We start from the raw sequence: 26,034 nt of genomic DNA on the forward strand, positions 1-26,034 counted from the left end.
GGCTTATAGTGGCCCGGAAGCTGAATGACAATATGGTGCTTATTTATTTATTTATTTATTTATTTATTTATTTAATATTATGCTTGAAAGAAGATACATAATACCAAGTAAACGATACCAAGAAATATACAATTACAAAGAGACCACATAGCAGCATTATAATAAATAAATAAAAAACCTTGATAAACAATTATAAAATACAAAACAAAATGAATACAAAACACAATACAAAATAAAATACAGTAAAATAACATCCTCTGTTCATAAAAACTTTAAATATTACATAGTTGAAGAGATTTTTATGACACAAGAACATCTTTGATGCGCAGAAAACCATTAAATGGAAAATCATTATTCCCGCTGACGATTTATTATTATTGTATTAGCCAATAATTTAAATGTAGATATTTCAAACCTCTTCCAACAATATTTTTTATGTAACTTTTTTTCATATACATACATTTACTCACCGGCCACTTTATTAGGTACACCTGTCCAACTGCTTGTTGAATCAGCCAATCACATGGCAGCAGCTCAATGCATTTAGGCATGTAGACATGGTCAGGAGGATCTGCTGCAGTTCAGAGTGAGCATCAGAATGGGGAAGAAAGGGGATTTAAGTGACTTTGAACGTGGCATGGTTGTTGCTGCCAGACGGGCTGCTCTGAGTATTTCAGAAACTGCTGATCTACTGGGATTTTCACGCACAACCATCTCTAGGGTTTACAGAGAATGCTTTGACAAAGAGGAAATATCCAGTGAGCGGCAGTTCTGTGGGCACAAATGCCTTGTTGATGAGGCCAGAGGTCAGAGGAGAATGGCCAGACTGGTTCCAGCTGATAGAAAGGCAACAGTAACTCAAATAAGCACTCGTTACAAGCGAGCTCTGCAGAAGAGCATCTCTGAACACACAACACGTCCAACCAAGAGTCTCCATTTCTGCTGTCGCATACTTGGGTCAGAATTTGGCCTCAACAACATGAAAGCATGGATCATCCTGCCTTGTATCAGCGGTTCAGGCTGGTGGTGGTGGTGTAATGGTGTGGGGGAGATTTTCTTTGGGTCCATTAGTACCAATTGAGCATCAACGCCACAGCCTACCTGAGTATTGCTGCTGACCATGTCCATCCCTTTATGAGCACAGTGTCTCCATCTTCTGATGGCCATGGCTAAGGTGTACCTAATAAAGTGGCCAGTGAGTATGTGAGCTCATATATATCGTCACCTTGGAATTATAAGGTGCTCTCTGCATTCTCAATGGTTTTGAGATGTTGAGCTTTAAAGTTTTTGCATTCCATAGCAAACGGTATGAGTGTAACATTTTTTTAAAAGTCTTAAAATGTAAACAACTTACAAAGAAAAACATCCTATAATGTAAATAAGTCGTCATTCAATAAGAATATGTCAAAAAAATGTCAGATAGAGCCTTATAATTCTAAGGTGATGATATATATAAAACAAAAAAACAAGAGAGGTGTTAGGATTGTTCAAGATGTGAGAATAATGTCTCTGCAAAGCAGAAGTGAAACACTGAGGTGTTCTTGAACACCTTGATTAGTTGATCAGCTGTGTTTGATTGGGGTTGGAGCAGAACTGTGCAGAGCTGCGGCCCTCCAGGAATTGAGTTTGACACCTATGTGATGAATTATGCATTAATAATGAGCCTCCTTCCTTAACCAATTAGGTGATGGAGTCAAAGACGCCCCTCTGCTTTTGCCACGCCCATATGGAAACGCCCACTTTCAAAAACTCTTTTTGTATTGTATTGTTAACTATTAATTCCTCTGTTTTAACTACTCATTGTGTATTAGCGACTTATTTGATGCTTACGTTTCTCTATATTACTACCCGAGATGTTATTTATAAATATACTATTGTTGTTTTTATTAATAAATCAACGAAGCGACTGCTGAAGTAGCATGAATTGAGTTGTCACGAGGAAGGTGTTACTTTTCTCACCGCTGCTCAGAGAACATCAATCACTGTGTAGTAGACGAGCATTTAAAAACACATTTAATTGTAAGGAGTTACTTTTAAGTTGTATTCAATAAAGCAGAGACTACTAGAAAACGATTTAAGCTATTATACTTGAGTAAGTTCAGATGTTTGACTAATTTTCCAGATATTTGAATCAAGCCCTAACTAGGTTTTTGGGCCAATGAGCGCCCTCTGGAGTACAATATAATATAGCATGGGTATGAGCGGTCTGTATGTGCTGGATGTGTTTAATAGTGTGATCAATATCACATGCCTCAGTCTTGTGATGATCAGGCAAATATAATTAACACAGTGACCCGCCAGCTCATTTCCCTGCTGTTTCACTTGAGTTACACTGAACATTGCACTGGGGTTGAATCTGCAAGCACCGCAAACTAGCCTATAGCTCCCTGCAAATAACAGTGAAGCGTCGGTGTGTTGAGCACAGATAAGTCTTCACACTGTCTCTCATGAAACTTGGAGGATGGCTTACTCTCAATTCAATTCATAGATGTTGCATACTCCTTTAAAACCTATTAAAGGCTCTAATATTTCAGGAGGAGGCACACAGTTCTGCAGCTTGTAGTCTAAAGTGTGTAGACAGATTTATATGCGAAGAATCATTTTAATGGTGATTCAAATGCAAGTGACGTTAATTCACACATGAACTTGTCATATCCAAGACAATAAAGAAAACCATTCTGCACTTACTGAGGATGCACCTACTGGCCACTTTATTAGGTACACATGTGCAGCTGCTTGTTAAATCAAATTTCTAATCAGCCAATCACATGGCAGCAGCTCAATGCATTCAGGCATGTAGACATAGTCAGGACAATCTGCTGCAGTACAGAGTGAGCATCAGAATGGGGAAGAAAGGGGATTTAAGTGACTTTGAGGGTGGCATGGTTGTTGCTGCCAGACGGGCTGCTCTGAGTATTTCAGAAACTGCTGATCTACTGGGATTTTCATGCACAACTATCTCTAGGGTTTACAGAGAATGCTCCGACAAAGAGGAAATATCCAGTGAGCGGCAGTAAACTTGAAGTAAACTTGAATCCACAAGAGCAGTGGTTCTCAAACAGGGGTACGCAGCAGGCCAGGCTTCCTTCTAGTGGTACGCGGAGGAATCAAATATGCCATGCTATTTCAAAATTGATCAAAAATGATCTATTTATGAATATATGATGACATATAGCCTATATTTCTGAGGTCCAGGCAACATTTACAGGTTTTGATGAATTGGCTACTATGTGTTAAGACTTTATATTTAAGTACAGCAGTTTTCTTTTTCTTTTTTACTTTTTAAGTATAGTAACCTACCATTTTTAACATTTAAAAGTACATTTTAATTTAAATGTTGACATTTTTATTTTTATTTTATTTTGCATATAAGCACAGTACAGTGTTGATGTTCAGACTATTTAATGTTTAATATGGCAGATAAGAATAAATATTCTTTATAATAGGGATTAATCTGCCAGGATTTTGAACTGTGCAGAGCTGCAGCTGCTCCACTGGGCCTGCTACTGTATTTCAGTACTGCTCATTTTGGTGGTACTTGATGAAAAAGTTTTGAGAACCACTGCACTAGAGCTGCAAAATGAATCAATGCAGCTCAATGTAATTAATAATAATAATAATAATAATAATAATAATTTCAAAACTATGTCATCCATTAAAATCAGTGCATTTTAATGGTGTTTTGGTATATTTTGGGGCCCAACCGTCCTAAAATGCACCCTTTATACTTTTATTTAATTTTTAATTATTTAGATGTTTTTTTTTTTATATCACATAAAACGTCTTTTCTATGTTCTATTTTAATGCAATATTTACTTCTTAAATGATTAGTTTTCTTAAAATTAATTTACAACTAAAAATAATATATATATTTTTAAAAAATTATATATATATATATATATATATATATATATATAAGTTAATTTTAAAGAATATTTAAAGGGTAACTAGGCAGGTTAGGGTAATTAGGCAAGTTATTGTATAACGATGGTTTGTTCTGGAGATTATCAAAACAAATATAGCTTAAAGGGGCGAATAATATTGAGCTTAAAATGCTGTTTAAAAAATTAAAAACTGCTTTTATTTTAGTCGAAATTAAACAAATAAGACTTTCTCCAGAAGAAAAAATATTATCAGACATACTGTGAACATTTCCTGAATCTGTTCAACACCATTTGGGAAATATTAAAAAAAGGACAAATATATATATATATTATTTTGACCACTGCTCTATGATTATGGGGTGGTGGATAACAATATTATATTTAAATTTATATTAAATAATATTTATTGTGTTAAAACTGTATTTGTTTGACTCTCACCATACAAAATATGATAGAAAACAATGTCAGATATTGTTTACAGGTATAATTTATACATCTAGATATTTATTGGGGGCTCCCAGATTTCCTGGGCCCCTAAGGGGCCGCTTACCTCGCTTATTGGTTAAATCACCCCTGACTCAAATGGACCATCAAAATAAGTGTCTTGTGTTAATTAAGACTACATCTGTCACAAATCTAACTGCAGAGTTTATTCAAATCCAGAACATAGATGAAGCTAATCCCAATAATAAAACCCCCAAATGTAACAGTTTGGCTGAAAATGAACAAACAAAGCCATGACAGACTTTTCATTTTGAGGTGAACGACCCTTTTAACACCCACAAACCAAATTAAAGTGTTCATGACCTGACACTTCTTCCCTTTTGATTTTAATAATTGCCAAAATAAGTCATGGATATTTCAAACAAAGAAGTCAATGTTTTTAATGTAGTTCATGACGGAATTAGACAGCAGGGATGCTTTTATGGAAGAAATCTCAGACTGTATGTGTTGTAGTTCTGTTCATGTTTAATGGCGGGTGTAAGGGGGGTCACCAAGCCTTTAGTTCTGTGATTTTGACCTGTTGCACCACTGTTTACTAGCCAGCAGACAGCCGCCGTGTCAGATCAACAAAGCTGTGTTTGCTGATAGCCGCAGGTGAAAGTTCAGTGGTTTGTGAAAGACTTGAACTGCATTTCTCTGCCATGTCTTTGACTGCTTTCTAGCAAACGTGTGTGATTCTACAGAGATGTGGATGCGGCCTTTCCTCTTGGTTCTGTCGGTGTGTGTGTTTTGGCAAGATGGCAGCACCAATCAAATGCCAGATAAATGCCAGGATGCCGCCGTGATGAAGGCGGCCGAGGAAGCTTTAGAGCAGATCAATGCAGAGAGACAGGAGGGATATATCCTGACACTCAACCGAATATACAATGTCAAACTACACAAAAAGGTGAGCGATGATATTACTGCCAATTATGTGGATGCATTTGAAAATGTTAAGCTTTTATATATATATATATATATATATATATATATATATATATATATATATACATACTGTTTATTACTACTATTTATTATAAATACTGTTGTTTATTATAAATCCCGTTTATTTTTTCCCCCAATTTCTGTGGAACGAAGAGCAGATTTCTCCAGCACATCTCTAATCATAATAGTGTGAATAACTCATCTCTAATAACTGATTTATTTCCTCTTTGTCATGATGACAGTGAATAATATTAGACTAGATATTCTTCAAGACACTTCTATACAGCTTAAAGTGACATGTAAAGGCTTCACTAGGGTAATTATGGTAATTAGGGTAAAGTTAGGGTAATTAGGCAAGTTATTGTATAACGATGGTTTGTTCTGTAGACTATCCAAAACAAATATAGCTTAAAGGGGCGAATAATATTGAGCTTAAAATGCTGTTTAAACTATTAAAAACTGCTTTTATTCTAGCCCAAATAAAACAAATCAGACTTTCTCCAGAAGAAAAAATATTATCAGACACACTGTGAACATTTCCTCAATCTGTTCAACACCATTTGGGAAATATTTAAAATAGAAAACAATTTAAAGGGGGCAAATAGTTCTGACCGCAATTGTATATATACACTATTGGTCAAAAGTTTGAGGTCACTAACATTTTTAAATGTTTTAAAATAAGCTTATCCTACCCACCAAAGCTGCATTTATTTCATCAAAAATACAGTAGACATTGTAAAATAGTGAAGTGTATTGCACTGTAAAATAACTGTTCAAAAGTAGTTTATCATTTATTTGAATCATTTATTAAATTTTAATTTTCAGCTTCATTACGCCAGTTGATCCTTCTATCACTCTAATTATATACTAGATTACACTATTATTATTATTATTATTATTATTATTAATGTTATTATTATTAATGATAATCGTAATAAAAAAGCAGTTATTTAAAATTGTAATAAATATTTAACAATTAAACATTTTTTTATATTTAATCAATGATGATTAGCTTGATGAACAGAATAATTTTCTTTAAAAAGTGTGTGTGCGTGTGTGTGTATATATATATATATTGCAGTCAGAATTATTCGCCTCCCTTTGAATTTTTGTCTTTTTTAAATATTACCCAGATGATGTTGAACAGATTGAGGAAATGTTCACAGTATGTCTGATAATGTTTGTTCTTTTGGAGAAAGTCTGATTTGTTTTATTTGGGCAAGAATAAAAGCAGTTTTTAATTGTTTAAACAGCATTTTAAGGTCAATATTATTCGCCCCTTTAAGCTATATTTGTTTTGGATAGTCTACAGAACAAACCATCGTTATACAATAACTTGCCTAATTACCCTAACCTGCCTAGTTACCCTAATTACCCTAGTGAAGCCTTTACATGTCACTTTAAGCTGTATAGAAGTGTCTTGAAGAATATCTAGTCTAATATTATTTACTGTCATCATGACAAAGAGGAAATAAATCAGTTATTAGAGATGAGTTATTAACACTATTATGATTAGACATGTGCTGGAGAAATCTGCTCTCCGTTACACAGAAATTGGGTGAAAAATAAGCAGGGGGCGAATTATTCTGACTTCAACTGTATATATATATATATATATATATATATATATATATATATATATATATATATATATATATATATACAACAGTTCTGTCTGGTTCTTGAATCTATAATAGCCTTGCGATATTGTGCAAATAACAGCACTCATCCAGCCCCTTTACCCGTGTGTATTACTCCGCCCACATACAGCAACAAGCAGAGGACACTCTACAGTTTAACAATTATTGCAGCTGTTGGGCAACAGAATGTACTTCTGAGGCTTTTTTTAGGCGAAAATGTCGTTGTTTAGATTGCAACTATACAGTTTATTTATAAGGATAGTGATAGTAGAATAGTGCCTATTTAAAAAAAAAATCATTCTGGAGCATCAAATTGTGCATTGGCCGCCATCAGCCACAAGATGGCAACAGAGGCCACATACTAAGTCCATTTGTTTCTGCTGTTCTGATGTGAGCTTTCGATGTGTATGAATGGCAGAAGAAAGTTCCTTATACACGTGGATTTTTTTTGGACTCTCCGTGTTTGATTTTCTTTTTTTTTTTCTTTCAAACTGTTGTATAAACACAATATCGCACGAGTAGCAGTGTGATATTACTGTATATCAGCACTGGTGGGACACTCGACATTCACACGGGGCATCAGCATCAACGCTTCCTATTCACATTACATGGGTGACCTCAGGCATTGCGGAACTGCATTGTGGATCCATCGGCGCCACTAAAGTTGGGACTTTCTCAACTTTTCAAGCAGTAATGAAAGCAACAGCCAATCAGATCGCTGTATGCAAATACACCAGCTCAGACAGTGGTCTATTGCTGACTAATTTCATTGGCTAGCGCTGCTATGATGATCGCGTCAGCCCCAACTTCAGACACGCCCTCTGTCAAGTGTTGACGCTGAAGCCCTGTGTGAATGAGGCGTAAGGCACTCGAGTCAACACACAACTCCCCCCAGTGCTGATATACAGACGGATCACACTGCTACTCATGTGGTATTACTCTTATATATATATATATATATTGGAACTGAAAGATGAAAATACTTTCAACAAAGTATACCAATACCTTAGTTGCACAACGAAGCGTTTTTTTTATGCTAATTTGGCATGTTCTCATAGGCAGATGGTATAAATCACTTACACCTGACCCTAGATGTTCTGGCAACACAATGTCATGTGATCAGCAGAAGGAAATGGAAATCCTGTGCTGTTAAGGACATTGGTAATTTACCGGTAAGTGTTTTACTAGTTTATTACAACATTAAATTCCACATTTCATGCAATTATTTTGTGAAAATATCCATGAATTAGCAGTTTTCCATATTTTGTGATTCACGTTTCTATTATTTATATTCTCCAGTTTGTTCATGCTTTTGAGTTGCATTATGGATCTGTCTTCCAGCAACTTTTAACCTTGAAAAGTTGAATTAAACAGACATTTCTGAACATTTTGAATAGTTTAAGGTCATGTATTGTGTGTGTTGGTGTTGTATGTTACACTACATATACCTTGTAATAAACTGCAGCACATTTTCTGTAACTTTACAGTCTGATTTGTCTGGATATTATTTCTCATACATTATATTATTACTTCAAACAACTTAAATGTCAATAAAAGTCACTTTTTTAAGCTGCAGACTTGAATTTTTAAGTAAAAGTGGACAGAGCAGAGATCAGCATCCCAAAATGCAGTTCACCACCGCAAATAAAGCACTAGTGAATCACAAAACACGGAAACTGTTCATTGACAGATATTTTAGTGTATTTACTTTAAGTTTGAATAATGTTTACAGTTATCTGAACTAAATTAGGCATTCGGGACGTGTGAAGCCTCCGTTTCCCTTGAGAGCACCATCAAAGTTCAGAGTTACAACTGCAGCGTCCAACAAGGTTTGCTGAGTCTGCATTCAACAGCACACACACACACACACACACACACACACACACACACACACACACACACACACACACACACACACACACTTATCTCCAATATTCCAGACACAAAAATAAGTTTCATCACCTCTTAGAAATTGCCTGGAAATCAATTAGAGCACTGCAGAAACATTTGTCTGAGGTTATACTTTTGTTTTGGGGGTTTTTATACTTACCGGCCACTTTATTAGGTACACCTTACTAGTACCGCGTAGGAATACTTTTGCCTTCAGAATTGCGTTAATCCTTTATGGCAGAGATTCAACAAGGTACTGTAAATATTCCTCAGAGATTTCGCTCCATATTGACATGATAGCATCACACAGTTACTGCAGATTTGTCGGCTGCACATCCATGATGCCGGATCATCTCCCATTCCACCACATCACAAAGCTGCTCTATTGGATTGAGAACTGGTGACTGTGGAGGCCATTTGAGTACAGTGTTCAAGAAACCAGTCTGAGATGATTGGCTGGAAATGGCCATCAGAAGATGGAGACACTGTGCTCATAAAGGGATGGACATGGTCAGCAGCAATACTCAGGTAGGCTGTGGCGTTGATGCTCAATTGGTACTAATGGACCCAAAGAAAATCTCCCCCACACCATTACACCACCACCACCAGCCTGAACCGCTGATACAAGGCAGGATGATCCATGCTTTCATGTTGTTGAGGCCAAATTGTGAGCCGAGCATCCGAACTTGTCAGGAGAAATGGAGACTCATCAGAGCAGCAACGTTTCTCCAATCTTCACCAAGTGTGGTCTTCTGCTGCCGCTCACTGGATATTTTTCTTTCTTCAGACCCAGTAGGTCAGCAGTTTCTGAAATACTCAGACCAGCCCGTCTGAATGAGCTGCTGATAAACCTGTCAGGCTTTATTCTGAGATGACAACCTCCTGGATGTGCTTTATCCCTAACATAACATACCTTCGAATGTTGCATCTGACCAATCTGAGTATTCCAGACAGCTGTGTAAAAATCTGTTAACAGCCACCGGGATGTACTTTATCCCTTACTTTACCTGAAGATTGTCTGTTTTAATGATTTCTCCATGTGTGTAATACACTGAAATAGTGACTTTGTAAAATTCTGACTTTGCCTGGATATTTTCCAGTGACAGCTCGAGCGATATTAGAAGCTTGCCCCGACTGTCCGACTGCAGAACGTCTAGATGATCCAGTAATATCGGAGACCACACAGATGGCCCTGCGCAAATACAACAAAGAGAGCACTTCCCCACATCTCTTCACTCTCGTCAATATAACAGCGGCCAGCATGCAGGTACGTCAACACTGAAGAGTCTGTGAATCCTCTAGATCTGTCCTGAGACACAGGTGTGTGGTGGGGTAAATGTGTGTGTTGTGTGTTTTGCAGTGGGTTGTGGGTCCGTCGTACTTTGTGGAGTTCATCGTTCAAGAGAGCGAGTGCAGGAGAAACAGCTCTGAGATCGACCTGACGCAGTGCCCACCAAAGGACTCACAGTCTGCTGTAAGAGCTCGTTTCATCAGTAAAGTCCAAATCTGAATCCCCTTACGGACATTTACAGTGGATTTACTATAGTGAAACTATGGTTTTACTTTAAATGGCGTAGCAAAACCCTGGTTTATTTTGTAGTTACTAAAGTTTTACTTTAAATGCTGTAGTAAGACAATGGCTAATTTGAAAATGACTATGGTTTTTCGCAAGGCTACACAGTTGAAATCCAAGCATATTTATCAAGTGTGAGTTGAAAGTAATGCCATTAAAACATTCTTGTTTTCCTCCTGAAGCTCAAGGGGTTTTGCTCTGGTTCACACATCACTGCTGACGACACGCTGGAGATCAAAGTTCTTGTAGACGTTAAATGTGAAATCTTTCAGCCAGTGGTGAGTGCTTTACAGTAAATAATGGTTTTAATACAGTACTATAAATATTTATTATATATATATATATATATATATATATATATATATATATATATATATATATATATAGTGCTGCCACTCCCGCAGGAGTGTTCCCTGAGCACTGACTTTGCCCGTCACCCTCCAGCAGGAGTCTCCACCACCCGATCACCTTCCCTGACTCCTGCTGGAGCTGGCCAAATATAGCTCTACCAATCCGAGCTGTGACTCGACAATATTTTGAAAGCTTAATGTATTGACACTTTAATAAACAAATATATATGTAATAATAATAGTAAAAAACATTTTAAAAGCTCAATTTTACCTCTCTCCTTCCCAAAAAAAGTGCTTGTTTGTATGTCGGCCATTTTGAATGCAGTATAAGAAGTGGTTCCTAGCATGCCAGCCAATCAAATGACATGGATGTCCTCTGAACAGTATAACAGGACTTGACAGAGTAGCTCAAAAAGTTCAAAGAAAATTCATGAAAAAGCTAAATCCACTACACTAGTCAATGGGCGGGGTCTCTGGAGTGCCGCCACTTACCAGCTTTATCTCCGTCAGGAGTGTTCCTTGCACAATCGACTCCCCAGGAGTCACCTCCCCATCCAGCCGGAGTCCTTATCACCCCTTCTCTTTTCCTTGACTTCAGCATAATTTTTCCCACCCCACAGCCTTGACTCCCACAGGAGTCTTCATTGCCCTCTCCATGCCAACCCTGCTCGGGTTCCCGCAGTATTCTGTGTCACCCTTTGCTCCCGCAAGAGCCCTCTTTACCTTTTCATTTCCCAACCACTATATCCAGGCATTTCTAGCCATTTGGGGGGAGGGGGGGTCTCTACGAATACATGGCTCCTGTCCAGAGTCATTAAGCATTTTGGGGAGCTCTCGAGAACTTCCTGATCTTGTACCCCCTCACATGCTCATTGACTAGGTGGGAGCCTTGGGCTCAATCATCTCCAAGCTCAGAGTTTTCTTCAGTAAAAGCATGCCAAACCTGCTATTATCATCAAGCCATATGTAAGTGTGAACTCCTGAAATACCATTTTACATGACATTTATTGCCATCCTACTAAAAGCAGCAGCAGATAGTTCACCTCAGATCTTGAAAAATAAAATTATTAGCAGATGGTTTGAAGACAGAAGTCAGAACTGTGACTACAACATCAGTCACTCAGACTGTGAGCTTTTAATAAAGTTAAACAGGTTAAATCTGTATTAATTGGAGTTTGACCCTCACTGTTTTGTTGGCTGATATTTAATCGTGTCTGTCATTTGGTATGTAAATTGTCGCATCTTGTGTAGTCAGGACACAGTGTGAGTCTACATCAAAATCAGCCAGTTTGGGATTTGTTTTTGTTTTTCTCCAGGCTGTTCAGCAAGAAGTCTCCAGACCTGTGGGATCAGTGCATGTCCTGTCTCCATCCCTCAGTGAACCACCTCCCAGAGCCCCACCGCTGTCCAGTAGCTGTCCAGGGGACCGAAAACACCACCTGGGCCTGAGAGAGCTGGATCTCTAATACAGACATGATCCAGACGGTCTGAAGAAGCACTCTAGATGTTTATAGTGTCATGAGTATTAGCTGCAGTACCCACCAGTCTCACTAGAGGGCACTCCAGCTATATGTTCACTCCACCAGTCATTCACCCGGACTACACACCCCGTCATCTACAGCGGTTAGCAATCTGGATTCTAACACACTTGCAGGTCGCCATAATTAATTATACACAGTATTTAAGCACCAGAGACACACTCATTCATTGCTCAGTAGTTTCATGTTAGACATTATCAAGTCTCCTTGTTTTGGTCTGTCTTGTATACACCTTTAGACTAGTGGTAGGCAGAGTGTGGCTTTGTGAGACATTGAAATAGTTGAAGCAAACACAAGCTGGCAGTAGGTGTTGATGGTCCTCAGTGTCTGGTTTCTTCAATGATGTTTTGATTTTCTGAACGCTTCCTTAATGTACAAGTAGCTCAAACTCACTCATTCTGAGGCAGGAGCTGGTGGACGAGCAACTAATTTAATCATGAGGTAAACACAGAACAAAAGTGTGCATCTGGAGCTGCCTCACGGGACACTTGTAAACAATCGCTCCATCGGGCTCATGGTTCTCACCTCTGCCCACATTCATCAGCGCTACCAAGCTGACCAATCACAGAGCTTGCGCTATACATGGTTGTGATCGTTAGTTACACTTTTTAAAAGGTCAGTGTCGGCGGTGGCCACATCGAAAGCTATGCGACCGTACACATGCACTCGGCGCAGAAGTATAAATCAGCCATGTTGATTTATGTGCGATCGAGTTTTTATTTTGTCAGTCAAACACAGATTCGCCAATGCTTGTGAATGGCTTTCAAATGAATTGCTTTAGTCACATGACTTGGGTGTTTGGAAACTCTTCAGAGCAGTGTTTCCAAACATTTTTTGTAAAAGCCAGGATTTGAACCCAGGAATTGGGACGTGTGCAGTCCACTTGGCAATGTGCGAGTTTTCGTTTCTGACCCTGTCATTCAAACACAGATTCTTGAAACACTTGTGAAATGCCACGATCCCCTAAATGGCTTCAGTCACATGACCTAGGTGTTTCGAAACATCTGCACGTTTGGATCTCAACACTGTGCCGAAACATCAGTTTCATGTTAGCCATCCCTAAGCAAATGTGTCGAGGGCTAAAAACATTCGAAACACGTTTCTACAGCCACCTAGTGGTGGTTTTTAGGTATTGCTCTGAAACAGCTTCAAGATACTGGTACGCGAATTGAGTAATTGTAACCCACGTTGTATGAACGACATGTTAATTGATTTAATGGAGTCATTAGTGTTTCTGACTGGCGGACAGAGAAATTGCGTCTGAATCCAGGGTGATCATTTGAATTTTGGGGTTTTATTCCTCTGTTCTTGTAGTGTTTTGTTTTAACATTGGTCTGACGCTCAAAAGTGACAACCGTGAGGCAGGATTGGTGTCTTGAAGGTGGGCATGATTGGGGGTTCTTTAATAATAACCCCAAAACGAAGTGGGATGGGAACTTTCCATCCTTAGCAACGACCCCACACTTGGCTATGTGCGAAATTTCGTTTCTGACCCTGTCATTCAAGCACAGATTCTTGAAATACTTCCGAAATTCCCCAATCCCGTGAATCGCTTTAGTCACATGACCTGGAGGTTTTGAAATGCTACAGAGCAGTTTTTCGAAACACCTACGCTTTGGGATCTCGACACAGTGTTGAATTGTCATGTGGCATCCCTACATTGGACTGTTATTACATTTGCCTGTCTCTTGAACTGCTCGTTTTTGATTACCCTTCACATCACTGTTTTAACCAACCCAGGCTCATTCTGAAAACGTATCCCTGTATACAATTCTGGAGAGCGCGAAATACATCCCAGGAGGTACCTTTTTGCACTTTTTGTTCACACAAATTCACCTGAGGCCAGTGTCGACTGACCGATCGACTGACCCACCCTCCTCCTACCCTAAACCCAACCGACAGTGTTTTCATAAATACACCAGAAAAAGAAAAGGCCTTGTGGCCTCCTGGTTTCAGATCTTACCACATTCTCACCCTGTTATTTTTTTGGCTTCTGTTTTTGTCTAACCTGCTTCCTGGAACCGTTCTTCGCCAGACTCCAACGCCATTGTTGCGTTTAAACTCCGCTCTGCGTCTTGAGTTCGCCGACGTACGCGGCAAGCTACTGGACAAAATGGTAACAGCAGGAAAGCCATCCATATGAAGGCAAGTGGTCAGCTGGTAAGCAAGGAAAGAAATAGCATCAATCTGCGCCGTAGCGTTCTTTTTAAAGACAAAATGCAGTCACACGTACTTCTGGCTACATAATTTGCGATCTTTAGAAGTGAAGTTTATTCATAAACTAATTTCGAGAGGATCACGTGCTTATGATTTATCACGTCCAGTCTCGCATTTGCTAATCACTAATCTTCCAATCATATGAGCCCTAAGGCACCATAAATAGTCTAAGTTTTCAGTTCACTTTATCTTCGTTTGGAAGAAACCCCCCTCCTCCCCTATTCTCCTCCTTTACCTGTAATTGGGCGGCACGGCGGTCCAGTGGTTAGCACTGTGAACCACACAGCAAGAATACTGCCGGTCCTAGTTCGATAGGACCGGTGAGTGTTTCTGTGGGGAGTTTGTATGTCCTTCCCGTGTCCGCGTGGGTTTTCCCCGGGCTCTCCGGTTTCCTCCCACCATCCAAAGACATTCAACATACATAACAATCAAGCTGGTCTAATTCCTTACGTTCCCTTAGCTACAGCGGCAGGGGAGTTCTGAGATCCACCGAGCTCAGGCTCCCTTCTTGCTCTGCCAACGGGAGGAAGCCCCGGGCTCGAGGAGCCCTTGAGCTCGGGGCTCTCTCCCGGGACAGCATGCCAAATAAGCTTTGTAAATCATCAGCTAAGTGTGAACTCTTGAAATGTATATAGGGGGACGTTTTCAGAATAAACCTATGTTGGTTTTGACCCCTGCCTGCTTACCATTCTCTATTGATTAAAGGTGCACTTAGAACTGCCATGACTCTAATATTACAGAATACTGAGCCATGAATGACAAACCTGCCAACACTCCCGTTTTTCCCGGGAGTCTACCGTATTTCAGACCGATCTCCCGTTTTGTTCTGTCTCCTGGAAAACTCCGGAAATCCAGTGTTCAGTTCTCGTAACCACCCGGCCCCCGCTCCTCAGTCTTCAGTTCGCGCTGCACATCAACCACCACATCCCCACTCATCCAAATGCTGGTGGACTGTACATATAGGTGGAGTGCCCTCTAGGCCAGGGATGTCCAAACTCAGTCCTGGAGGGCCGGTGTCCTGCAGATTTTAGCTCCAACTTGCCTCAAGACACCTTTAAGCATGTTTCTAGAAAGCCTAGTAAGAGCTTGATTAGGTGTGTTTGATTGGGGCTGGAACTAAACTTTGCAGGACACCGGCCCTCCAGGACTCTGCTCTAGGGGGTCTGCTGAGTACTTTTACTAATACTCGTGACGTATATATCCTAAAAGACATCAGATGTGCTGTCATTTTAAGGTTCAGATTTTTCCAGAATACAGGTTTCTGTCTGCAGTAGCTTTAATAAAATATGTAAATTACTATTATTGCATAAAAAGAGTGATATTTCACCCTGAAGTATGTTTCACTTTGTTTAAATTTGTGTTTTTGAACAGCTTTTGAATGTTTTTTAAAGCATTGTGACAGTATTATCAACATCTTGTGTATGTGTGTGTGTGTATGTGTGTGTGTATATATCGGCGACGGAGTGGCGTAGTAGGTAGTGCTGTCGCCTCACAGCAAGAAGGTTGATGGTTCGAGTCTCGACTGTGTCAGCTGGCCTTACTGTGTGGTCTGTGGAGTTTGCATGTTCTCTCTGCGTTCGCGTGGGTGACATACAGGTGAATTGGGTAGGCTAAATTGTCCGTAGTGTACGAGTGTGTATGGATGTTTCCCAAAGATGGGTTGCAGCTGGAAGGGCATCTGCTGCGTAAAACATATGCTGGATAAGTCGGCGGTTCATTCCACTGTGGCAACCCCTGATTAATAAAGGGACTAAGCCGAAAAGAAAATGAATGAATGAATGAATGAATGAATGAATGAATGAATGAATGAATGAACAGCACATATGTATGGCCTATAGTGTTAAATCTGGTCATCATGGAGCATTATTTCCTGCACATGACCACACAGAACAACACTGTAGGCATCCAAAGACTTGTAGGTAGTTGTATATTTGGGGCTGGATGCTTGGTCATTTCCTCTTATGCAATATCCATTGGGAGAGTGCTATCTATCGCAAATGGACCTGTCAGATGAACGCCGCTCACTTTAACGTTAATTTAGCCGAACCACCAGTGTGCTTATCACTGGGTGACGAGCTGTTATAATACGCTGAAAGCATTATGTCAATAATATATATAATATGTGATTAATATAACTTTTCTCTAATACAACAACAAACTCTGCACCATATCGGATGTAATTCCCTTGCTGTAAATGTTAGCGCTCCCGTTTCTTTTCTGCAACCTCGCTACACGTGCATCCTGAATGCTTACATTCTAGTAATTCATCTGTTGACGCATGCTCATGGTCCTTATGGGATATCTAGAGCAGGGGTTCTCAACTGGTTTGGCCATGGGACCCACATTTTTACATGGTCATCATATTTTTAGGAACTATAATAACAAATTCAGGAATTGCACTTAATTTGTATTTATTTGTTAACATACACACAGTAGTGACAGATACATCATAAGACATTTACCAAGACTTACAAATAAATACTATTTTATTGCTGCCGTTTAACAAAATGGATCAACTTATAGAAATATTACAAAGTAAAAATGACAAATACTGTTAATAATAATAAACTGTTAATAAAACATGTTTTCTGGTTTCTGAATGTTGTTTTAATTTAGAAGGTTTCATGCTCTCTTATGAGAGCGCCTCACTACATATGACACTGAGACTTTAAGTTTTTTTTCCCGTCAATATATATATACATACTTTACATATTCAGGGTCGTACTTGTGCTTCGACATATTTGTTGCAATAATTAAATGAAATTTAACATGTCAAACGGTAGGGTTGTCACGCACGCATTTCAAAATAAAACTCCGGTATAAGCAAAATAAGTAAAAAATTTAGTTTTTTTTTTTCGACCACACACTCCACAACCCACTGAAAATGTTCCCGCGACCCAGTTGAGAAACACTGATCTAGACTATATATCTATGGGCAATAGTATCTGGATGCAGCCTTTATGATGCAGGCTGAGATTGCATCACTCAGCGATGCAATGTCAGACTCAATGCGCAAATATGGTGTGAGTGACGTCACTGTGACGGGTAGGGTTAAGAGAGCGCATTCAAAAGCATTGGATGCAGGTCAGATTGCACTGCATCAGGTCTGCATCAAGACCCCTCTCGTTGGGTCTCCATACCTGCCACTTCACCCAAGCCAACAGCAGGTGGCACTGTCTGACAAAACAATACCCTTTTCAAAGCACCTCTCCAAAAAGAAAAGTTGCGTTTATTGAAACGACATAACCCTGCGAGCTAAGTGGACAAACTGGTTGCGGCAGGAAAGCCCTCCACAAGGAGGTGAGTGAGTTGTCGCAGCCGGCGAGTGAGCGCGAAGAAGAGGAGTTAAAAAAAAGCTTGGGTTAAAAAAAAAAACGCCCCTTTTAACAGGCTGGCTATGATCCTGATATATATATATATATATATATATATATATATATATATATATATATATATATAATTTCTTCTATTTATTTATTTTTTTTTAGGGGGAGCTGTGCCCCAGTAGAGTTTTTGTCTAGCAATGCCTCTTGTCGTCACAATCACCAGCGATCTAATCATCTAATCCTTACAGATCGCTGGTAAACAAAGCACAACAAATCCGCCATTATATAAACTACAAGGTCCAGTCATGCATTGCACACACACACACACACACCGGTTCCTAATCCTTGTTGATTGCTAACACAAATAGCTGTAGCTGCTCAAAGACTAGTTGGACTATTTATACAGCACACACACACACATTGCTGAGTCTTGTTATAATGTGTGTGAACATAACCACCCGTTTTCCTTGGCTTGTCTTGCCGTGTTTTTGATCCTTGCTTTTCGATTGTTTTACGTTTCTTGCTGCCTGCCTGTACTGACCGCCTGTGTTTTGACCACAACTTTGGATTCCCTGTGTACATCTGTTTGTCCCTGTGTTGACCATAATAAACCTGCGTTTGGATCCGCACTTCCGTTGTCAGCGTCGCTTCACATTATGATATTCACATTATTTTTCATCACACAAGAACATCGACACACTGCTGTTACAACAGAACAGTTATTAAAACATTAAAATAAACACATCATCTCAGTCTGAATATGTCCAGGGGCCGGTTCCGGAAACCTAAGCATATTTTGTGCTCTCCAGAAATGTATACAGGGGTACGTATCTGTAATGAGCAAGTTCTCCAGGACCGTACGAACCCTCAGTCTCTGCACATTCATTAGCTGGTTCTTATGACTTATTGAAGCATGCAGACGGCGGCACTTCAAGAGTCTAATTAGACGGGAGGAGTGCGAATCGATCACACTGAAGGAAACATGAAGTCATGGAAGGAGAAACCATAGAAGTGCTGCATTATTGAAGCACAATGAAGATAAAAGAGCAGAGCGACTGAGAAAGACTGAAGAGAGGCACAACACACAACCTGGACACTCCAACTCAGGTAAGTGTGTGTGTGTGTGTGTGTGTTATTATTATTATTGTGACATATGCTGCAACTACTGTTGCCTTTCTATAAGCTGGCACCAGTCTGGCCATTCTCCTCTGACCTCATCAACAAGGCATTTGCGCCCACAGAACTGTCGCTCACTGAATATTTCCTCTTTGTCAGACCAAACCCTAGAGATGGTTGTGCGTGAAAATCCCAGTAGATCAGCAGTTTCTGAAATACTCAGAGCAGCCCATCTGGCAGCAACAATCATGCCACGATCAAAGTCTCTTAAATCCCCTTTCTTCCCCATTCTGATGCTCGCTTTGAACTGCGGCAGATCCTCCAGATGTCTACATGCCTAAATGCATTGATGTGATTGGCTGATTAGATATTTGCGTTAACAAGCAGTTGGACAGGTGTACCTAATAAAGTGGCCGGTTAGTTTATATGCAACAATAAAATTTTGCACGAGTGGGTTCGATTAGTTGCAGGTTCACCACTCAAATGAAATAAGTCAGCCCTACCTGCCGGGACAGCAGCTCGCCACATTGTAGGTAAGCATTGCATGTACGAGAAACCTCATTAGGTTGTTTGAGGAACACAGCAAGAAATGGTACACCTTCACTTAAGATTAGAGTCTTGGTAGTTCTTACATATAAAATAGGGCGACACGGTGCATGGCTTCACAGCAAGAAGGTCGCTGGTTTGAGTCCCGGCTAGGCCACTTGGCATTTCTGTGTGGAGTTTGCATGTTCTCCCCGTGTTGGCATGGGTTTCCTTTGGGTGTTTCCCCCCATAGCCCAAACACATGCGCTTTAGGGGACGTGATCAACTAAATTGACCATAGCCATGAGTGTGTATGGGTGTTTCCCAGTACTGGGTTGCTGCTGTAAGGGCATCCGCTGTGTAAAACATATGCCGGAATAGTTGTCGGTTCATTCCGCTGTGGCAACCCCCAAAAGGGAATGAATAATTAAATGAACACATACAATTGTTTGCCTATTCTGCAGCGTACTTTATATTTAAAAACGTACACCTATAATGACTTTCAATCATTATAATTACAAATGAGTACAGAAAATTTCAGGGGTGTCCAAACTCGGTCCTGGAGGGCCGGTGTCCTGCAAATTTGAGTTCCAACCCCAATTAAACACACCTGAACCAGCTAATCAAGCTCTATACTCCAAAGCTCCAGGCAGGTGTGTTGGAGGAAGTTGGAGCTAAACTATGCAGGACACCGGCCCTCCAGAACCGAGTTTGGGCACCCCTGAGCTACAGTATATATTAAAGGGAGAGTTCACCCAAATAAAATTGATCATAATTATATTTATCTTTTACTTGTTCCAAACTTAAGTTTCTTTATTCTGTTGAATATGGACAAATGAAGAATGTTACAAACCTGTAACCATTGACTTACATTAGTTTATCCTACAGTGGAAGTCAATGGTTACAGGTTTCTTGCATCATTCAAAATGACTAAAAACTCAGATATATCCATTGAGGATGAGTGAATTTTAATTTTTGTGTGTGAACTACCCCTTCAACAGTTAAACAGATATCAATCAGATCTCCACACGGGTATGGTACGGCATGCACTTTTTAATTTAGAGGATTGAGACATTTTATTATATGAGAAAAACGGTTTATGCACAATTCAGACTGGATATTAATGCCTGTAAAAATATAAGTGCTGCTGCTATTTTACTAAGCGAGCTCAAGAAACATTACAGTCCTCCAGTGTGCAGATAATGCGGTGCGGGCGGGTGAATGTGTGGTAAATAACCTGCAGTCAGGTGGAGTTACGCTGGTGTCAGCTTCCCTCAGGATATTTGACAGCGCTCACACACTAAATCCCACATGCTATCCTTTTTCACTTGGAATGATACTGAGCCTCGCCTTCGACTCGGTGTACATTTCAATCAATGCCTCGTTTCATTCTGTTTGTTTGTTTGTTTGTCAGAGCTCTTTGTGAACATGGAGACAGATTTGTGGACCGGTGAAGAGGCAGAATGGACTGATCGGAGGTTTCGCTCTTCAATTTCTTTCTCAAGTTTAAGTATTTTCACAGAGAAAAAGTAAACAAACGATATGGACAGTGTGACTTGTCAGACTTTCATGCAAGCGATTATACTAGTTAATACAGTCCATGCATGAACTATTCACTACACTGCAAAAAGAGCAGTGCTACTTCAACTCTAACAGAGTTCAAATCTACTCCAAATGTGTGAATATTGTCCGTACGGCTGAATGCACTGTGCCGCTTTTTATTTGTGACAATTTAATTTGATTATTAATCAGTATACACTACAGCTGCCTGCTTTTCCACTATCGTGCCAGATCGTTCGGTATGGTTATGGTTGTTTCTCCACTGAGAACTTTACCAACAGCTGCATGCGCTGCTCAAAGACTTCTTTTTCTGCTGTGCATCGAATAACGACACGCTTAGCATCATCGATGTTCAAAATCCCATAGCTACATCCTATGAAACACAAACTCGCAGACTGGAACCCAGCTTTTTGTTACAGTGTCGTTTAAAAGTTTAAATTGATACACAACTTTAACATTAGGATGAAAACTAACAACACAGGCTCCTTGTAAATACGTATCCCTGTATACATTTCTGGAGAGTGCAAATTATGTAGCCTGAGCAACTTACGGCTGCATTTCGAACGCTACGGGTGGTATGACGCCGCTGACGGCTTCTGATTGTTTTCTTGCTAGCAGCTAACCACTTACCTCTTTGTGGACAGCTTTTCTGCTGTGACCAGTTTGCCTAGCAGCTCGCTTCGTATGTTGACGGATTTTAGACGCAGAGAGGAGTTAACCACAACTACAGGGTCGAGTCCAGCAAAGAATTATTCCAGAAAGCAGGTAAAGCATAGGTAAAGCATAGTAAGTTGTCAGTAATTCCAAAAATTAAATAAACAAGTAAATAACAGGGTGAGAACGTGATTTCCCACATAGCAAAATTTCTCTGGCCCAGATCTGGCCCACACAATCAGGTTTTGATGGCCCGCGTGCCGCAGTGAATTACGGTACAAGACTGGACCAAATCTGGCTTCCAGACAAGGGCCAAACACAGACCATATCTGGGCCAAGTCTCAGCCAAGTTAATAACTCATAACTGGGCCTGAACTGGGCCAGATAGGTTGGTGTGTCACGATTGCAATGAAATTGATAAACCCATGGAGTGATGCGCTTTAGGCACACTATGGGCACGCTTTTTCTCAAAGTGACCTGATTGGTAGAATTTTTTTTTCTTTACTCAAAAATGATTTTAGTGTATTTTAAATGCGGGTCAAGACTGGCCAAACTCACATGGCCCACTTATCAAATTTTTAAATCTGGGCCAAATACTACGTTTTTCATCTGGCCCAAATCTTGTGTGCCGCCTTAAAGACGGTGCCACCTCTGCCAAACCCGGGCCATGTTTGGCCCACATGCTGTATGCCAGTGCCGGATGAATGCCTGCTGTGCCAGCTTTTTGCCAAATCTGGGCCAGAATTCTTTGCTACTAGGGTTAAAAACATGGTAAAAGTCAGGTGACTATGAGGGCTTTTTTCTCTACTGGACTGCTTTTGAAAACACTATTGGTTGGGTTTAGGGAAGGAGGAGGGTGCATCAGTCGACTGCTGCCTCTGGTGGATTTAAGTAAGAACAGCGGGCGTGAAGTGCACACTCGAGAGAAATTTGAGATCTGAAAAAGCGTCACTGAAAAAACTGTTGCAGTTTATTTGTGTTGAATTTAAACAAACAAATTAAGTTTAATAATGTTCAACTTAATTTGTTTGTTTAAATTCAACCCAAAATAAATAGTTTACAACCACTTAACATAAAAAAAATTGAGTAAATCCAAGGAATCATCTTTGAATATTTTTTCAGTGCGCAGCGGCCTCTGGTGGATTCGTGAAAACAAAAACTGCACACAAACATACCTCCTGTAACATTGTTCAGAAATGTATGCGGGGCACGTGTCCGTAATGAGCCTGGGTTGCATTTATATGGCATTTTATGCTATGACATGGGCCTAATTTGACTTCATTTTCTTACAGATCAAGTTTATTTTCAGCAACAGACACTCATGTAGTTCAGAGAACTGAAGAGACAGCTGCGAACACTGTGCAGCAACCAACAATACAAGACCAAAGATGTTTGTTGGAGGAGGTAAATATGGATAATAACCCGCTTAATGTACTTTAAAAGTGACTAATCTAAGAAATTTGTAGCAGTATACAAACATCCGCTCTCCTTTTTCTCTTTTTTTAATGATTTATTTTACATTTTACAAACATAAACAACAACCAGAGTTTAAAAGGAAAAGGGGAAATATAGAGAATAAAAAAGGCAATCTGAATAGGTACACACTTAGGCCGTACTCACACTAGGTACAGTTGCCTCGAACCGGGCCAAAGCACGCTTGTCCCCCCTCCCGTCTCCCCCGACGGCCCGCACTCACACCACAATCGGGCCTGTGCACGCTTACGTCATCGATGCTGCGCTGTTCAGTGAGCGCTCTCGCTCAGCACAGTGGAGATTTCTCTAGTTATATCGCTTCAGTCGTTTGATATGCAGTCAAATATTTCGCCAAACAGTCCTTAGGGATGCGGTGACAGGCAGTCAGATATTTCGCCGAACAGATCCGGCATTTTTGGCGCTTATAAACAATCATAAAGCTCTCGTGCTGCAGGAATGAGGAGGTCTGCTGAAGGCGCAGCTGTGGTGCAGTGAGAGGTTTGCGTCTTTAATATCTACGGCAGTTTGCGTTCACTGAACAGTAAGAATGATTAATAAATCCATATGAAACAGCCCCTTACAGTCACGTCTCGCTTTCAGTTTGGGGCTTTGGCGCGTTTTGCACTCATACTACAAGCGTACCGCGCCAAAGCCCAAGTGTACCGCGCTCAGGCACACCTCTTCCAACCGGGCCAGGGCCGGCCAAGTGAACCGTGCTTGAGCCCGATTCAGCGCACTCACACTTCTCAAACGATCCGGGAAATGGGCCTGGGCACGGTTCGGATGGCATAGTACGAGTACGCCCTTAGATATATTCATCAACAACACTGTAAGTGAGGGAACACATCAAATAAATAAATAAATAAACTAAGTACATAACTAAATGAAGGACAGAAGCCTACTTGTATACAACAACCTCAATGTTAAAATTCAAGCCAATTAATGAATACAAACTAGAGTTTAAAAGCGTGAGGCACCAGTTGCACCATACTGGGGACATTCATAGGATGTTTTTAAACCCTTTTCAGTCTGGCCTGTCATCTTGGACCATTTTTCTTAGGGAGATCCGACTGGGGGCATTTAGCCTCCTAGGATCATCCAGAAAGTGACAGTAGTTCATCAAAATAAACTTTAGTGCTGATATCCTAATGGTGAGTGCGGTGCCAGCTGTGCAGACTTTTCTTGATCCCATCCCTTTCTCCCTTTTTTCTGCTTCCTGTCAATATGTACAGCCTATCACAATACGTGAAGCTTACTTATAAACTAAATCCAACAGGATCACGTGTATATGATTGATCACAGCTGGTCCTGCATTATCCAATCAATGATTGACCAATCAGACGATTCGTAAGCCACTATAAATACTCTCAGCTCCATATCACAGCCACCTTCGTTTTGAAGAATCCCCCCTTCCACCCCTACTCCTGGTGGTGAGCACTGTTGCCTCACAGCAAGAACGTCACTGGTTCTAGTCCTTACTAAGCCAGCCGACGTTTCTATGCAGTTTACACGTTCTCCCCGTGCTCACATGGGTTTCCCCTGGGTTCCCCGGTTTCCTCCCACCGTCCAAAAACATGCAGCTTAAGTCAATTAACCAATCCAAATCAGCACATAGACATGCTGCTAGTCAGTAGTTATCTCTTAGAGCGATCACTATCTGTTCATGAGCGACTACAGCAGGGGAGTTCTCCAGATCTGCCTGAGCTCAAACTCCCCTCTCGCCCTGCACACGGGAGGGAGCCCTTTTTGCCACATTCTCAAGTATCATTTATTACTGTCACTAATTTTTAAAAACAAAACTGACTGAACTCTTGATCTGTGTTGTGTAGCTCGCTCGTATAGAACAGGACCTGAAAGAAAGCATCCAAAGAGAGGAGCAGAGGCAACAAGAGCAGGACCAAGTAAGGCAAGAAGAGAATCGCATTTGCTGGAGAAGCCTGTCATTCCTCCGACTGAACCAGCGTACAGCAAAGTATGACCTTGTGTTTACTTCATCTCATGCCTGATATAAACGTCAGAAACTTCCATGTCAAACATAAGATGTGGGTGATGCAGTGGGTAGGTAGGTAGCTGGTTCAAGCCTCAGCTGGTATTTCAGTGTGGAGTTTGCATGTTCTCTCTGCGTACGCGTGTTTCCTCCGGGTGCTCCGGTTTCCCCCACAGTCCAAACACATGCGGTACAGGTGAATTGGGTAGGCCAAATTGTCCGGAGTGTATGAGTGTGAATGAGTGTGTGTGTGGATGTTTCCCAGAGATGGGTTGCAGCTGGAAGGGCAAGCGTTGTGTAAAAGCATGCTGGATAAGTTGGCGGTTCATTCCACTGTGGCGACCCCAGATTAATAAAGAGACTAAGCCGAAAAGAAAACACTATGGTCAATTTAGCCTACCCAACTCACCTGTACCACATGTGTTTGGACTGTGGGGGAAACCGGAGCACCAGGAGGAAACCCACGCGAAGGCAGGGAGAACATGCAAACTCCACACAGAAACGCCAACTGAGCCGAGGTTCGAATCAGCGACCCAGTGACCTTCTTGCTGTGAGGCGACAGCACTACCTACTGCACCACTACATTGCCTTCAAATCAAATTAAAACAGAAAACACAAAGCACAAATAATATTGACTCTTCCATGAACTGAACAGCAAACGCTTACACACACACAATAACATTAGGGTTGAATGGTAAATCGGTCTTGGAGGAGCTTATCAAATCAGGTAGACGTATCAGAAACATGCACACAAGTCAGAATTATTCGCCCCCCTTTTTAATTTGTTTCTCCTTTTTTTTTCTTTCTTTAAATATTTCCCAAATGATGTTGAGCAGATTGAGGAAATGTTCACAGTATGTCTGATAATATTTG

General features: G+C 40.5%; 1 protein-coding gene across 7 annotated transcripts; it reads left to right on the forward strand.

Annotated features, from left to right (window-relative positions):
* The first annotated feature begins 5,005 nt into the window (after window positions 1-5,005).
* si:ch211-284e20.8 lies at window positions 5,006-15,853 on the forward strand. Of its 7 annotated transcripts, none has more exon segments than NM_001099265.1 (8): window positions 5,047-5,274; window positions 8,011-8,124; window positions 8,703-8,781; window positions 9,943-10,109; window positions 10,203-10,316; window positions 10,598-10,693; window positions 12,082-12,277; window positions 15,488-15,853. In NM_001099265.1, coding segments are annotated over 7 exon segments (921 nt in total). In that variant the 5' UTR covers window positions 5,047-5,073; the 3' UTR covers window positions 12,232-12,277; window positions 15,488-15,853.
* The last annotated feature ends 10,181 nt before the right edge of the window (window positions 15,854-26,034 follow it).

The sequence above is a fragment of the Danio rerio genome, chromosome 22 (assembly GCF_049306965.1).
Source record: "Danio rerio strain Tuebingen ecotype United States chromosome 22, GRCz12tu, whole genome shotgun sequence".
In the NCBI taxonomy this organism is placed as follows: Eukaryota; Metazoa; Chordata; class Actinopteri; order Cypriniformes; family Danionidae; genus Danio; species Danio rerio.

Bases quoted from the DNA above. Each gene is read 5' to 3' on its own strand.
- si:ch211-284e20.8 (XM_073936631.1), top strand. From the start codon at position 5,074: ATGTGGATGCGGCCTTTCCTCTTGGTTCTGTCGGTGTGTGTGTTTTGG. The intron at 10,317-10,597 runs GTAAGAGCTCGT...TTCCTCCTGAAG, and splicing joins CAAAGGACTCACAGTCTGCT to CTCAAGGGGTTTTGCTCTGG. The intron at 10,694-12,081 runs GTGAGTGCTTTA...GTTTTTCTCCAG, and splicing joins GTGAAATCTTTCAGCCAGTG to GCTGTTCAGCAAGAAGTCTC.